The following is a 13,916-nucleotide window of genomic DNA, read 5'->3' on the forward strand; positions in this document are numbered from 1 at the left end:
CACCATGGGGCACTCTGTTCACAACATTGACATCAGCAAACTGCTCGCCCACACGACGCCATACACGTGGTCTGCGGTTGTGAGGCCAGTTGGATGTACTGCCAAATTCTTTACAATGACGTTGGAGGCGGCTTATGGTAGAGAAATTAACATTTAATTATCTGGCAACAGCTCTGGTGGACATTCCTGCAGTCAGCATGCCAATTGCACACTCCCTCAAAACTTGAGACATCTGTGGCATTGTGTTGTGACAAAACTGCACATTTTAGTGGCCTTTTATTGTCCCCAGCACAAGGTGCACATGTGTAAAGATCATGCTGTTTAATCATCTTATTGATATGCCTCATCTGTCAGGTGGATGGATTATCTTGGCATAGGAGAAATGCTCATTAACAGGGATGTAAACACATTTGTGCACAATATTTGAGAGAAAAGCTTTTTTTTGCGTAAGGACAATTTCTGGGATCTTTTATGTCAGCTCATGAAACATGGGACCAACACTTTACATGTTGCGTTTATATTTTTGTTTAGTGTACTTGTATTTTCAAAGAAAAATATCCATACGCTAACTTCAAAATGTATTTGAAAGTAAATTAAATACTCTAAATAGTATTTGACGTGAACCCAGGTCTGTCAGCTATTAATAATTGAAGATGATATACATTGCCTCAAAGCACAGCTTCATCATTAGCTCTGTGGTCGGCAATAACATAATTGAGTCAATGACTATGTGCCTGTAATTCTTTAGTTTTTATTGACAACCACACAGACATCAAGTTAAGGTCACAAATTCAAGAGGAAGTGGATAGATAGGCTACAACCTATGGATGATTTTACTAAACACTCAACTCAACACATAAAAACAATGACACATAATTTTGAAAAGGCATTGGAAGAAAAACATTTAATTTATATAAAAATGAGTGTAAAAATAATCTATATTAATTTGTAGAATAGAACACTGGGTATTTTTTCCTTCCTTTTCTATTCTTTAGATAATACAAATTTCAACATGTAGACTGCTGGAACTCCTTTCCTTGGATCAAAAAGTATATAGGCTAAACCTGTTTTCCAGACTCATTGCCTGGGGGGGTGAGGGCCTTTCTTCCTGGGCTGGGGTAGCGGTGGGGGCTGCTCCTCATCGTCATCCATTGGTATCTGTGAAGGCCTCTCTCGAGCCTGGGCTCTGGGTTGGGGCGCTGCCTGGCTGGAGGCTCTGGCTGTGGGCCTTGGGCCAGTGGAACCAGGTGGGGGCCCACCGGGGGGTCTCTGCCTTTGCTTCTGGCCCTCTGGGTGAGAAGGATGCTTTGTCTAGCCCTCTGGGTGGAAAGGAGGCTGGGTCTTGGTCAGGGGGGCTAGTCTCAACTCTCGTTCCTCTGTGAAGGAGAATGAACAGATGAAATGAGGGAGGGAGGTACCCAAAAAAAGACAAGATACTGTAGATACCGTAAATGTTTCTGTTCACACAACACCAACACTATAGCCATAGATGTTTGACCTTTGGTCTGAAGCGATTACCTTCAAAGCGCATCTGGCTCTTGTGTCGGCTGCGGCAGCAGCACACCAAGGTGGTGATGATGAGGAGGAGTACCAAGCCCCCTCCCCCGGCCAGGATGCCCACCATGGTCCAGAAATCAAAACCAAACAGTAAACGAGGAACACCTGAGTCTGAGACAGCTGAGAGGAGGGTGGGGGATGAGGGGTGGAGCAGAGGAGAGAAAAACAAGATGTTTTACTTTATTTTTTTACCTTTTTTTGTTATGAGGTGCGCCACCAATCTTAGATATTTGTTCCTTTCTTCCTGGAAACAGAAGAAAAACAGAGAGAGAGAAAAAAACTGAGGGAAAGAGGAAGACAGAGAGATTCGCAAAGAGAATTGCAATTGAGCCCTTCAAACATACTATACCTTTGCATGTTGGTTTGATGACATCACTTGTCTCCTCGCTGACCTCGTTGGCTGCAGAGCAGGTGAAGGTGTCCGGCGCTTTCAGTGTTTTCCGATCGATGGTCAAGGTTGTCTTTGTTTCCCTATCTAGGGTCTTTGTGTTCCTGCTCCACTTGAAATTCACTCCCTCAGTGTTGGTCAAGGTACAGGTAAAGGTGATGTCCTTAGCAGAACAGGTGAATTTCACTGAGGGCTTGGAAACCTTTTCTGGAAAGAAACAAAATGGCCGCTGTCAGTGTCTCTAAAGGAGAGGATACAGTTCTTGTATGGTTGGAAAGAAAGAGTGAAAGAAAGAGACTTACCCATACACAGTCTGAAGGACTGCTCTTTGATGCTTTTCCCGTCGCTGTCGAACACCTCTGCTTTGTAAGTACCTTCGTCTTTCAACATCAGGCCTTTGAGCTGGAGAGACCCACCATCTACGATGTCCTCAGCCTTGCCTAGTAGGAACTTTCCATTCCTTCTTTTAAATATAAGTTTTTCATTGTGTTTCCAGGTTAATTCTTTCGAACTCAAGTCAGTGTATTTAAGATGGATGATGACGGGAGATCCATTTCGGAAAGAATAATCGCATGAATCTGTGATAGAAGAGAAGAAAATATATCAGAATAATTCTCTGTTGTTGCTGACGGTACCATACATTTATTGCATTTTGGGGTAAATAAAGAATTATCAAATGTGATTTAATTCAATAATTATTATTGACATTTTTGGTTAAGCATTTATCTACATTTATCTACAATTATTACAGATTTTTTTTGTATGAGAAGTATGCTACATTTCAAAGTAAAATAAGTTAATTTCAAGTACAATTGTCCATTGTTCCTCATCATTTGTCAGTTAGGCCAACTACCTGGCAAATACGCTCTAAAACAGGCCCGTAAAATAAAGTGTCACAACTTCTACCAAGTGTTTTTAACTTGGATCAAATTCGAATAATGCTACTGTATGAAAAGATGTGTTCAACTGGTTGGGTTAGCCACAGTAACCCAGATTGTTCTATTACAGCTTCCTGTTCTTGTGTACTGGTTGTTTGAAACAGAACATGTCTAAAACCACAACTGTCTGAAAGGCCACAGATACTTCAACAACAGGACCTCTTCAAATCAAATGGCCTATCTGGGGACAATCTCATAGACACAGATGGTCAGATTAAGCCTTCTCCTTGAGTAAATAGGATGTTGGTCAAATGACAATTTTATACACATACATATCAACGATAATTGACATCAAAAAAATTACATTGACATGGAAAAAAACGTTTAAGTAAAGAAATAAGTATTGTACCACATAATGATCTTAAAATATCTAAATAGCATTTACAACATCCATACAAATCATTCTAATAATGAGATAAAATTGCGATATCAAATCATGGAAAGGAAGTTGTTAAAAAACAGATGACATTGTTACGTTAACAAAAGAACACCTAATCGAGGCACCACAGAAGAGAGACATTTTCAAACAAATTATTGTTGGCCAAGTCATTGTTCATTTTCTCCCTAACATTGCTCAAATCAATTGTGATCAAATTTACAGATTCAATAGCAATCCATTAATGTGACCATCAATGCTATTTAAAATCAATAGACGTCCTCTTCTCAAATAATTGATCTTTTTTATTTTATTTTATTTCACCTTTATTTAACCAGGTATACCAGTTGAGAACAAGTTCTCATTTACAACTGCGACCTGGCCAAGATAGAGCAAAGCAGTGCGATAAAAACAACAACACAGAGTTACATATGGGGTAAAACAAAACAAAGTCAAAAATACAACAGAAATACATATAATATACAGTGTGTGCAAATTTAACAAGTTATGGAGGTAAGGCAATAAAATAGGCTATAGTGCAAAATAATTACAATTAGTATTAACACTGGAATGATAGATGTGCAAGAGATGATGTGCAAATAGAGATACTGGGGTAAAAATGAGCAAAATAAATAACAATATAGGGATGAGGTTGTTGGGCGGGCTAATTTCAGATGGGCTGTGTACAGGTGCAGTGATCGGTAAGGTGCTCTGACAACTGATGCTTAAAGTTAGTGAGGGAGATAAGTGTCTCCAGCTTCAGAGATTTTTGCAATTTGTTCCAGTCATTGGCAGCAGAGAACTGGAAGGAATTGCGGCCAAAGGAGGTGTTGGCTTTGGGGATGACCAGTGAGATATACCCGCTGGAGCGCAGACTACGGGTGGGTGTTGCTATGGTGACCAATGAGCTAAGATAAGGCGGGGATTTGCCTAGCAGTAATTTATAGATGGCCTGGAGCCAGTGGGTTTGGCGACGAATATGTAGTGAGGACCAGCCAACAAGAGCGTACAGGTCACAGTGGTGGGTATTATATGGGGCTTTGGAGACAAAACGGATGGCACTGTGATAGACTACATCCAATTTGCTGAGTAGAGTGTTGGAGGCTATTTTGTAAATGACATCGCCGAAGTCAAGGATCGGTAGGATAGTCAGTTTTACGAGGGCATGTTTGGCAGCATGAGTGAAGGAGGCTTTGTTGCGAAATAGGAAACCGATTCTAGATTTAACTTTGGATTGGAGATTCTTAATGTGAGTCTGGAAGGAGAGTTTACAGTCTAACCAGACACCTAGATATTTGTAGTTGTCCACATACTCTAGGTCAGACCCGTCGAGAGTAGTGATTCTAGTCGGGTGGGCGGGTGCAAGCAGCGTTCGGTTGAAGAGCATGCATTTAGTTTTACTAGTGTTTAAGAGCAGTTGGAGGCTACTGAAGGAGTGTTGTATGGAATTGAAGCTCGTTTGGAGGTTTGTTAACACAGTGTCCAACGAAGGGCCAGATGTATACAAAATGGTGTCGTCTGCGTAGAGGTGGATCTGAGAGTCACCAGCAGCAAGAGCGACATCATTGATATACACAGAGAAAAGAGTCGGCCCAAGAATTGAACCCTGTGGGACCCCCATAGAGACTGCCATAGGTCCAGACAACAGGCCCTCCGATTTGACACATTGAACTCTATCTGAGAAGTAGTTGGTGAACCAGGCGAGGCAGTCATTTGAGAAACCAAGGCTATTTAGTCTGCCAATAAGAATGCGGTGGTTGACAGAGTCGAAAGCCTTGGCCAGGTCAATGAAAACGGCTGCACAGTACTGTCTATTATCAATCGCGGTTATAATATCGTTTATGACCTTGAGCGTGGCTGAAGTGCACCCATGACCAGCTCGGAAACCGGATTGCATAGCGGAGAAGGTACGGTGGGATTCGAAATGGTCGGTGATCTGTTTGTTGACTTGGCTTTCAAAAACTTTTGAAAGGCAGGGCAGGATGGATATGGGTCTGTAACAGTTTGGATCTAGAGTGTCACCCCCTTTGAAGAGGGGGATGACCGCGGCAGCTTTCCAATCTCTGGGGATCTCAGACGTTACGAAAGAGAGGTTGAACAGGCTAGTAATAGGGGTTGCGACAATTTCGGCAGCTAGTTTTAGAAAGAAAGGGTCCAGATTGTCTAGCCCAGATGATTTGTAGGGGTCCAGATTTTGCAGCTCTTTTAGAACATCAGCTGTCTGGATTTGTGTGAAGGAGAAGCGGGGGGGGGCATGGGCAAGTTGCAGCGGAGGGTGCAGAGCTGGTGGCCGGGGTAGTGGTAGCCAGGTGGAAAGCATGGCCAGCCGTAGCAAAATGCTTGTTGAAATTCTCGATTATTGTAGATTTATCGGTGGTGATAGTGTTTCCTAGCCTCAGTGCAGTGGGCAGCTGGGAGGAGGTGCTCTTATTCTCCATGGACTTTACAGTGTCCCAAAACTTTTTGGAGTTAGTGCTACAGGATGCAAATTTCTGTTTGAAAAAGTTAGCCTTTGCTTTCCTAACTGCTTGTGTATATTGGTTCCTAACTTCCCTGAAAAGTTGCATATCGTGGGGGCTATTTGATGCTAATGCAGTACGCCACAGGATGTTTTTGTGCTGGTCAAGGGCAGTCAAGTCTGAGGAGAACCAGGGGCTATATCTGTTCTTAGTTCTGTATTTTTTGAATGGGGCATGTCTATTTAAGATTGAGAGGAAATTACTTTTAAAGAACAACCAGGCATCCTCTACTGACGGAATGAGATCTATATCCATCCAGGATACCTGGGCCAGGTCAATTAGGAAGGCATGCTCGCTGAAGTGTTTTTGGGAGCGTTTGACAGTGATGAGGGGTGGTCGTTTGACCGCGGACCCGTTACGGACGCAGGCAATAAGGCAGTGATCGCTGAGATCCTGGTTGAAGACAGCGGAGGTGTATTTAGAGGGTAAGTTAGTCAGGATGATATCTATGAGGGTACCCATGTTTACGGATTTAGGGTTGTACCTGGTAGGTTCGTTGATCATTTGTGTGAGATTGAGGGCATCTAGTTTAGATTGTAGGATGGCCGGGGTGTTAAGCATATCCCAATTTAGGTCACCAAGGAGTACGAACTCTGAGGATAGATGGGGGGCAATCAATTCACATATGGTGTCCAGGGCACAGCTGGGGGCTGAGGGGGGTCTGTAGCAAGCGGCAACAGTGAGAGATTTATTTCTGGAAAGGTGGATTTTTAGAAGTAGAAGCTCAAACTGTTTGGGCACAGACCTGGATAGTATGATGGAGCTCTGCAGGCTATCTCTACAGTAGATTGCAACTCCACCCCCTTTGGCAGTTCTATCTAGACGGAAAATGTTATAGTTGGGGATGGAAATTTCAGAATTTTTGGTGGCCTTCCTAAGCCAGGATTCAGACACTGCTAGAACATCAGGGTTGGCGGAGTGTGCTAACGCAGTGAATAACTCAAACTTAGGAAGGAGGCTTCTGATATTTATGTGCAGAAAACCAATACTTTTACGGTTACAGAAGTCAACAAATGATAGCTCCTGGGGAGTAGGAGTGATACTGGGGGCTGCAGGGCCTGGGTTAGCCTCTACATCACCAGAGGAACAGAGGAGGACTAGAATAAGGATACGACTAAAGGCTTTAAGAACTGGTCTTCTAGTGCGTTGGGTACATAGAATAAAGGGGGCAGTTCTCCGGGCGTTGTAGAAAAGATTCAGGGCATTATGTACAGAAAAGGATATGGAAGGATATGAGTACAGTTCAGGTAACCCTAAGCGTTGGGTAACAATGAAAGAGATAGCGTCATTGGAGGCATCGATTGAGCCGGTCTTGGCGTGTATGGGGGGTGGAACAAAGGAACTATATGAGGCAGTTTGAGAGGGACTAGGGGTTCTACAATGAAATTGTATAATAAGAACTAACCCAAACAGCAATAGGCAAGGCATAATTGACATAGGAGAGAGGCATAAAGCAGTCACAGGTGTTATTAGAGAGAGCTAAGACACAACTGGAAATAGCGATAACGTTTGGGCTAAGACTAAACAGAATAAACAGGACAGGGTACCGTGTAAAGGAACAGTCCAGCATGCATCAGCTGTGCAGCTGAGTGATCATAAGGTCCAGTGAACAGCAATATGTGAGTCCGAGAGCATTTCAAATTGGTGCTTCAGCACAGCTAGCAGGGAGCACAGTTGTAGTTTGCGTGTGCTAGCGGGCCGGGGCTGGCAGATGGATCTTCGTGGTCGTCGCAACGGGAAGCCTGTTGAAACCACATCAGACTATTTCGTCGGCAAACCAGTCGTGTTGGATCGGCGGGGCTCAGTGTCAACACTAGGAGGTCCCGTCCGGTTGACAGAGAGGTAGATAGCCGGGAGAATGGGCCTGAGGCTAGCTCAAGGCTAACTGGTGCTTGCTATAGGGCAATGGTAATCAGCCAACAATAGGTTGCAGCTAGCTAGCTGGTTGTGATGATCCGGCGCTAGGGTCCAGTGATTCCGGCAGAAAGTCCAATAAGCTCTGGGTCGATAGCACGCTGTGCAGACTGGCCGACGAATTGTCCAGGCTAGAGTTAGAGCTGGCTGGTGGATAGTGTAGGCCACGGACAGTGGTGAAGACGTTAACGGTAACTAATAGCAGGTAGCCATTCAGATTGCGGCTACACTCGTTTCAGCTTAAGGTTCTTGATGAAAGTTATAAAGAAATAATAGAATCCTTTCCACGTTGGGTGAGGCGGGTTGCAGGAAAGTATATTTAGTTAAAGAATGAAAGTAAAAAATTGAGAGATATAGACAAAAAAACAAGAAACGGGATATTTACACAGGACGATGAAATAAAAGCGACCGCACTGCTACGCCATCTTGGACCCAGTCAACAATCTAACAATTACTAATCTTTTTTACTGTAAAAAAAAACCTGGACTAAACAAAACATCCTCAAAAACCAATCAACAGGTTTGGGGGGTTAGAGGGAGAGTGTCTTACCTGCTGAAAGAGAGAGACATCCATGAATGACAAGGAATGCCTGTAGTAATGTACAGGCCATTGTGTTGTTACTACATGTACTATGAGAAAAATGTACAGGTTTCAGTTTAGTAGTCAGACTCTTCCTAGGTCTTAGTGTGTGTGTGTGTGTGTGTGTGTGTGTGTGTGTGTGTGTGTGTGTGTGTGTGTGTGTGTGTCTCAGAAGAGGAAATGATCCAACCAGCGGGCCCTGTATGTATCTACTCCCTCAGCAGTGTAGAGATGTCATATCTTAAAAAATAAGCTTCAAACAAACTCTTCATCTTCTCATCAGTATCAACACAGGCATTTTCTCAGGCACGTCCTAAACACAACCTTTTTTAACAAATGTTCTTATACAATTCATGTCAAAAAAGACATCTAGGCTACGTTCATTGTGTTGCATTAAATGCCACAAAACTCCATATTTGGACATTCTCATAAAAATAAAAGAAGAAGAATATTACTCATATAAAGTTTATTTATGATACTGGTTTCAGTTCAGCTTTTCCTATCTCAACCCAACGCTACGCCGTCATACAAAACTGACCCTGGGTCTGTGCTTAGGCAAGTTCATACACTGTTGTCACTTACCAATTCCAAACTGAGCCCTATTACCTACTGGAAAGCCCATTTGAAAGGATTGGACAAATGAAAGCAATATGGCAGAATGTGTTGATACCACAGGAGGTTGGTGGCACCTTAATTGGGGAGGCCGGGCTCATGGTAATGGCTGGTGCGGAGCAGGTGGAATGGCATCAAATACATCAAACAACATGGCTTCCAGGTGTTTGATGACATTCCATTTGCTCCGTTCCAGACAATTATTATGAGCAGTCCTCCCCTCAGCAGCCTCCACTGGTTGATACCTTTTATTTTCCTCTATCTACCAGAAGTACCCAAGTATAGACAAGTTTACGCGCTGTATCCCGGGTGGCGCCATAACTCTACACAAATGCATTTCATTTCCGCCGGAAGTTGTTTGTACAACGTCTGCCGGTGTAAACACAGCGATGTCGACGCTAGCTTGGGAACACGGTTCTACTACTTTGACAGCGAGCACAGCTAGAAAGGTGCCCATTCGCTCAACCACGGCGCCTGACAAGTTTTTGTCAGAACACTTACACCCATCCTTCCGTGGCAATGCCGCAACCCGTCAAGGAGCGGAGGGGGAGGAACTTGCAAGGGACTATTTGGAAACTCTGGGCAACAGCATTGAAACCAAAGGCTTAGTGGTGTGCAAAAAGGAACCGTGGCTTGCAGCATCTCCCGATGGAGTGATAAACAACGACATTCTGTTGGAGATCAAATCACCTGTGATGGGAAACAAGTCACTTGCAGAATTTTTGGCAACAAAGAACTGCGAAATCACAACTGTGGCAAACGGAGATAGGGTAGATTACCATATTGCCTGCAATGGTCCAAAAGGCTACTACATGCAGGTACAAATTGGGATGCACTGCACAGGGCTTCAGCACTCCAAGTTGGTGATCTGGAACAAAACTGAGCACCTAGAAATCGAAGTACCCTACGACCAAGGCTTTGTCCAGGGGCATATCATAAGGCTGCGCACATTCTACTTTGCCCACATGCTCCCGAAAATTGTTGATGATTTTGTTGAGGGAAGGTTACAGTTCTGCAGTAAATATCTCAGCATTTTAAAACCAAAATAAACTGCCTTATTTAGGTCATGCCCACAGGAGCCAACAGATGTCCATTGTTTACATGATCTCTTTATGCTGTGCAATATATCAGTGTGCCTACTGTTTGAGTGAAAATAAAGTTTGATGTAATTTCAATCCTTAGAGTGCTATAATTTATTTTAACACAGTTCATAATTCATAGTAAGCTCATACTGTACATAAATAACACTGGATTAATTAATTGTTTTGAGGAAACTAAACAAATGGCTTCAACAAGAAAGATTGCGTGTTTAATCTTAACAGGTATTAAAAAGTAAAATACAAAAGCAGCCCACACAATTACATCACTATGAAAATATTTATATATAATATAAAAAAATACAATGCACGCAGTATTTGTTGTGTTTATCTGTATTTAATGAACAACATGGCTGGGTGTTGGTAGACAGGGACACAGGGCAAGATTCTAAACCTAACTGATCAGTGGACTCTTCAGGTTAACTAGGCCAGCACAGATGGTTAAGATGTTGTCCAGTTTCGGTGTCATGCTGATGGGAACATTCTGGGATAAAATCTTAAACACCTTCAGTCTCTGGATTGCTCTTTCCACATGTATGCGGACATTGGCTACTCGCCTGGTGCGTGTCGTCTCCTCATTGGTCAACTGATTGCGCCTGTAGGTGAAAGCAGGGATGTTCAAACTGACCCTTCTCTCATCAAGCAAGTCTCGAATGGTGAACCCACGGTCCGCCATGACCTCATCACCAGCCCTCAGATAGTCTAGGAACCCACTGTCCATGGTGATAAACTTATCGCTGCTTCTGCCAGCATAGGCATCAGATAAACATGATTAGCCCATTAGGGGCCACAGCGACGAGATATTTCACAGTGTTGCGTGATTTATACTGGCTGAAAGTGTCACTCCTTGAGTCGTGGTTTGTGGCTCTCTGCATGGCACTTTCGGCACAGTCAATGATGCAGGTGGTTCGAGGGTAGTTCCTCTGAAACGACAAGGGCATGGTGGCACGAATGGTCTCTCTTGGAAGCCAGGGGATCAGGACTTTGAACTGTTCACCCATCACGTCAATCCAGTGACTAATCACAATGCTTGCCATGGATGTAGACACATTGAAGCGGTGAGCAATATCTCCTAATATTAGGTTTAGTTTTAGTTTCATCAACGTCATAAGTATTTGGTCAACAACAGGAAGGGTAATTGATGGCTTACTGAAAGGCAACAACACCGTCACCAGGGTGAAGAATTGAACCATAAGCACTCCTGTATACAGCCGGGACCTAGCATCATCAATGACCGTGGTGCTGGTCACAGTAGGACCCATTTCTGCCTCGCACTGTGTGGCCTTGTCTACTTTAACAGACTGTGTTGTTGAACAGTAAATGTGATCAATATGTGACGGATCCTCCCATTGGGTCTGGGCATCTCGAAATTTTGGTGTAGCAGGCTCGGCCTCACAGACAGGCTGACAGGTTTCAGGAGCATCTAAAAAGGGGAAGAGAAAACATGGATGGAGCAAAATTAATGCAGGCATAGAGTCCTCTCACTATAAACATCACAATGGAAAAATGTGTACTACAACATTGCACTCACACGCACACACACAATCATCATCACAACAGCCTGCCACCTTGCATTGTATTTATGATGTAGACTAAGGCACACACAGGCAGGCACACACACACACACAATTAATGATGTAGCTATCGTGGGCATTGTTTGTCCCATCTCCAAAACAATCAACTGCCTTAGCAAAATACCGGTAGCAATGTTAATGTATGACAACTTCTTCATAATTAACAGTATTGTCAGCTTCATAGCTAAAGTTGCTGAACTTACCCTCAGATTCAAGTCTGCGTTTCTTTATCTGGGGGGAGGCAGTGGTCCGCTGGGTGAGTTGACGCCTCTTTGGCTGGGGAGGGCGATTGTATCCCAACCACAACTCTGGGAAAGGATTATCCTTGGTAGGTTTTTGGTCAACAAAGTGATAGGAACAAACAAAAACGTTGAGGGGTGGTTTCTTTAGATTCAATGCCTTCAGCCAGGTCCTTGATTCCGAGTCGGTATCAGGCTTGCGAAAAAATGTAAACAATGGAGCACATGGACATTGCCTCTTCGTAGCTGGTTTGTGGTCGTAGCACTCTCTATCTAACCACTCGTTCAGGTGCTTTCTCGAGTTTTTGCAACCAACTACCGCACACGTCGTTCCCGAACCACTTTTCTTCATGTTGTAATTGTAATTTTTATATCCTCTTTGTCACTGCGATATCGGTGCTTTGTCGGCACAACGGAGCTAGCTAGCAAAACAAACCCAGCCCGGCAGAACGGAAGTGGATTGCATCGACGGGAGGAGTTCAGGAAGTAGAGCGGAAACGGCTCAAAAACTTGTCTATAGGTGATTGGTCTTGAATTGGAATAGGGCAAGCCAGTGAACAACAGTTCTCATGAGCTGTAGAACTATACTGACATCTAGTGTTCAATAAAGGTAGTTGCATCACCTGCACTTTGGACATTCCAATTGCCTTTCCCCCCAAACTGTCAGTATTGTTGTATGTTTTTCCAATTTTAGTCAGTCCAAGAGAGAATGTACACCTTACCAGTATTCTTCATCATCATCATCATCATCAGCAGCAGCAGCAACATCGCATTTGAATATAAATGTCCTTTCCTAGACCTCGGATGACTTCAGGAGGTCACGGTGGTCGACTACATTCCATGTGATCGTGCACACACACTATACATTTTGTATTGTAGATATGTAGTGGTGTAATGTTGTATGATGAACTGTTTTATGTGTAATGTAAGTGCCTAAATGTGTTTGGACCCCAGGAAGAGTAGGGGGCATCCCTAGTAAGGGGGATCCCTAGTAAATAATTTAGGGGAAGCCAGCATCCTATATGTTGCCCATGTATCTGATGCTGTCTGGACAGAAATAGTATGACATGCCATACTCTTTTGGTCCAGACAGAATCCGATACATTGTTTACACATACTGAGACAGAGGGGCGCTGTTTCGCTCGCTCGGATTCTTTATCTGAGATTGATGGGTCTTTCGGTCTCGGTCAAATAATTATCAATATTTTTATATTTTATTTGGATGGGCAAGGAGGTACGGTAGAGCGGGCCCTAACACCGGCCCTGCCATGATCATGCAGACCCGTCTTTAGGTTTGAGCCTTGGTTAGGCCAGGACTCAATATCCGATAACTTCTTGAAGTGTGCTCTGTGTTTAGCTAAACGGAACAGGAAGGGTGCGGTCCTTATTTTTCAACGAAACCGACATAGACGTCGTTTAAAATCATTCAGACGTAATATGTTGAAAATCAATAGGAAGAGTGTGTTTAGGCTATTGTCCATTCCTCCATAATGTCGTTTATGATTTCAGATTGCCGTGTTTTTTTTCAGTGATATGAATCCCACTCCGCGGCTGCGCTTCTAACTTGAAGTTGCAGCGCACATAGTGTTCATAAAATACATTCTTACATAAACCTATTGTTCATGATAATCAAAAAGTATGTGATGTTGCTGGCTATGATATACAATTAGGCCCCAATAGGAAACAAGTAGCCTAACAAATAGTAGGTATGCCAAACGCTACGTTCGGCCCTGTCAGTCGGTTCAACTTACCTTCGGAGACCACCGTTCGCGCCAGACAAAGCAAGAAACACGACATGATGAACCTTAGTTTGGCCATATTTGCTAGTTTGTTACTTTTATTTATCGAAATAAACTAAGTTCAAATGAGATGGGGTTCATAGCCTAGCCTGTCGAGGCTGTGAAAGTGAAAGTAAAATGTGGATTTTAGTTCCTCCCTCTGCATGAGTCATGACCTCTCGGTTGAAAATAAAATAACGTTCCATTTCACTTGTAAATAATGTTTAATAGCTGCAGTACAAGCACACTGTATCCCAACACGTTGCATTATGTTTTATGCTATATTAACTTTATTTTCTAAAAGAACCACTTCTGGAATATTCCTTGCTGTAGTCGTGCCCTTAT

General features: G+C 43.3%; 1 protein-coding gene across 1 annotated transcript; it reads right to left on the reverse strand.

Annotated features, from left to right (window-relative positions):
• Positions 1–734: 734 nt before the first annotated feature.
• On the reverse strand, positions 735–13,726 carry LOC311109663 (T-cell surface antigen CD2-like). Its single transcript, XM_084152619.1, has 5 exons — positions 13,545–13,726; positions 2,248–2,523; positions 1,907–2,152; positions 1,519–1,677; positions 735–1,376 (listed from the first exon to the last, which is right to left on the reverse strand). The coding sequence occupies exons 1-5, from the start codon at positions 13,609–13,611 to the stop codon at positions 1,312–1,314; spliced, it is 813 nt and encodes a 270-aa protein (XP_084008745.1). The 5' UTR covers positions 13,612–13,726; the 3' UTR covers positions 735–1,311.
• Positions 13,727–13,916: the final 190 nt, after the last annotated feature.

Source organism: Coregonus lavaretus (assembly GCF_964263955.1).
Source record: "Coregonus lavaretus genome assembly, chromosome: 35".
Taxonomy (NCBI): domain Eukaryota; kingdom Metazoa; phylum Chordata; class Actinopteri; order Salmoniformes; family Salmonidae; genus Coregonus; species Coregonus lavaretus.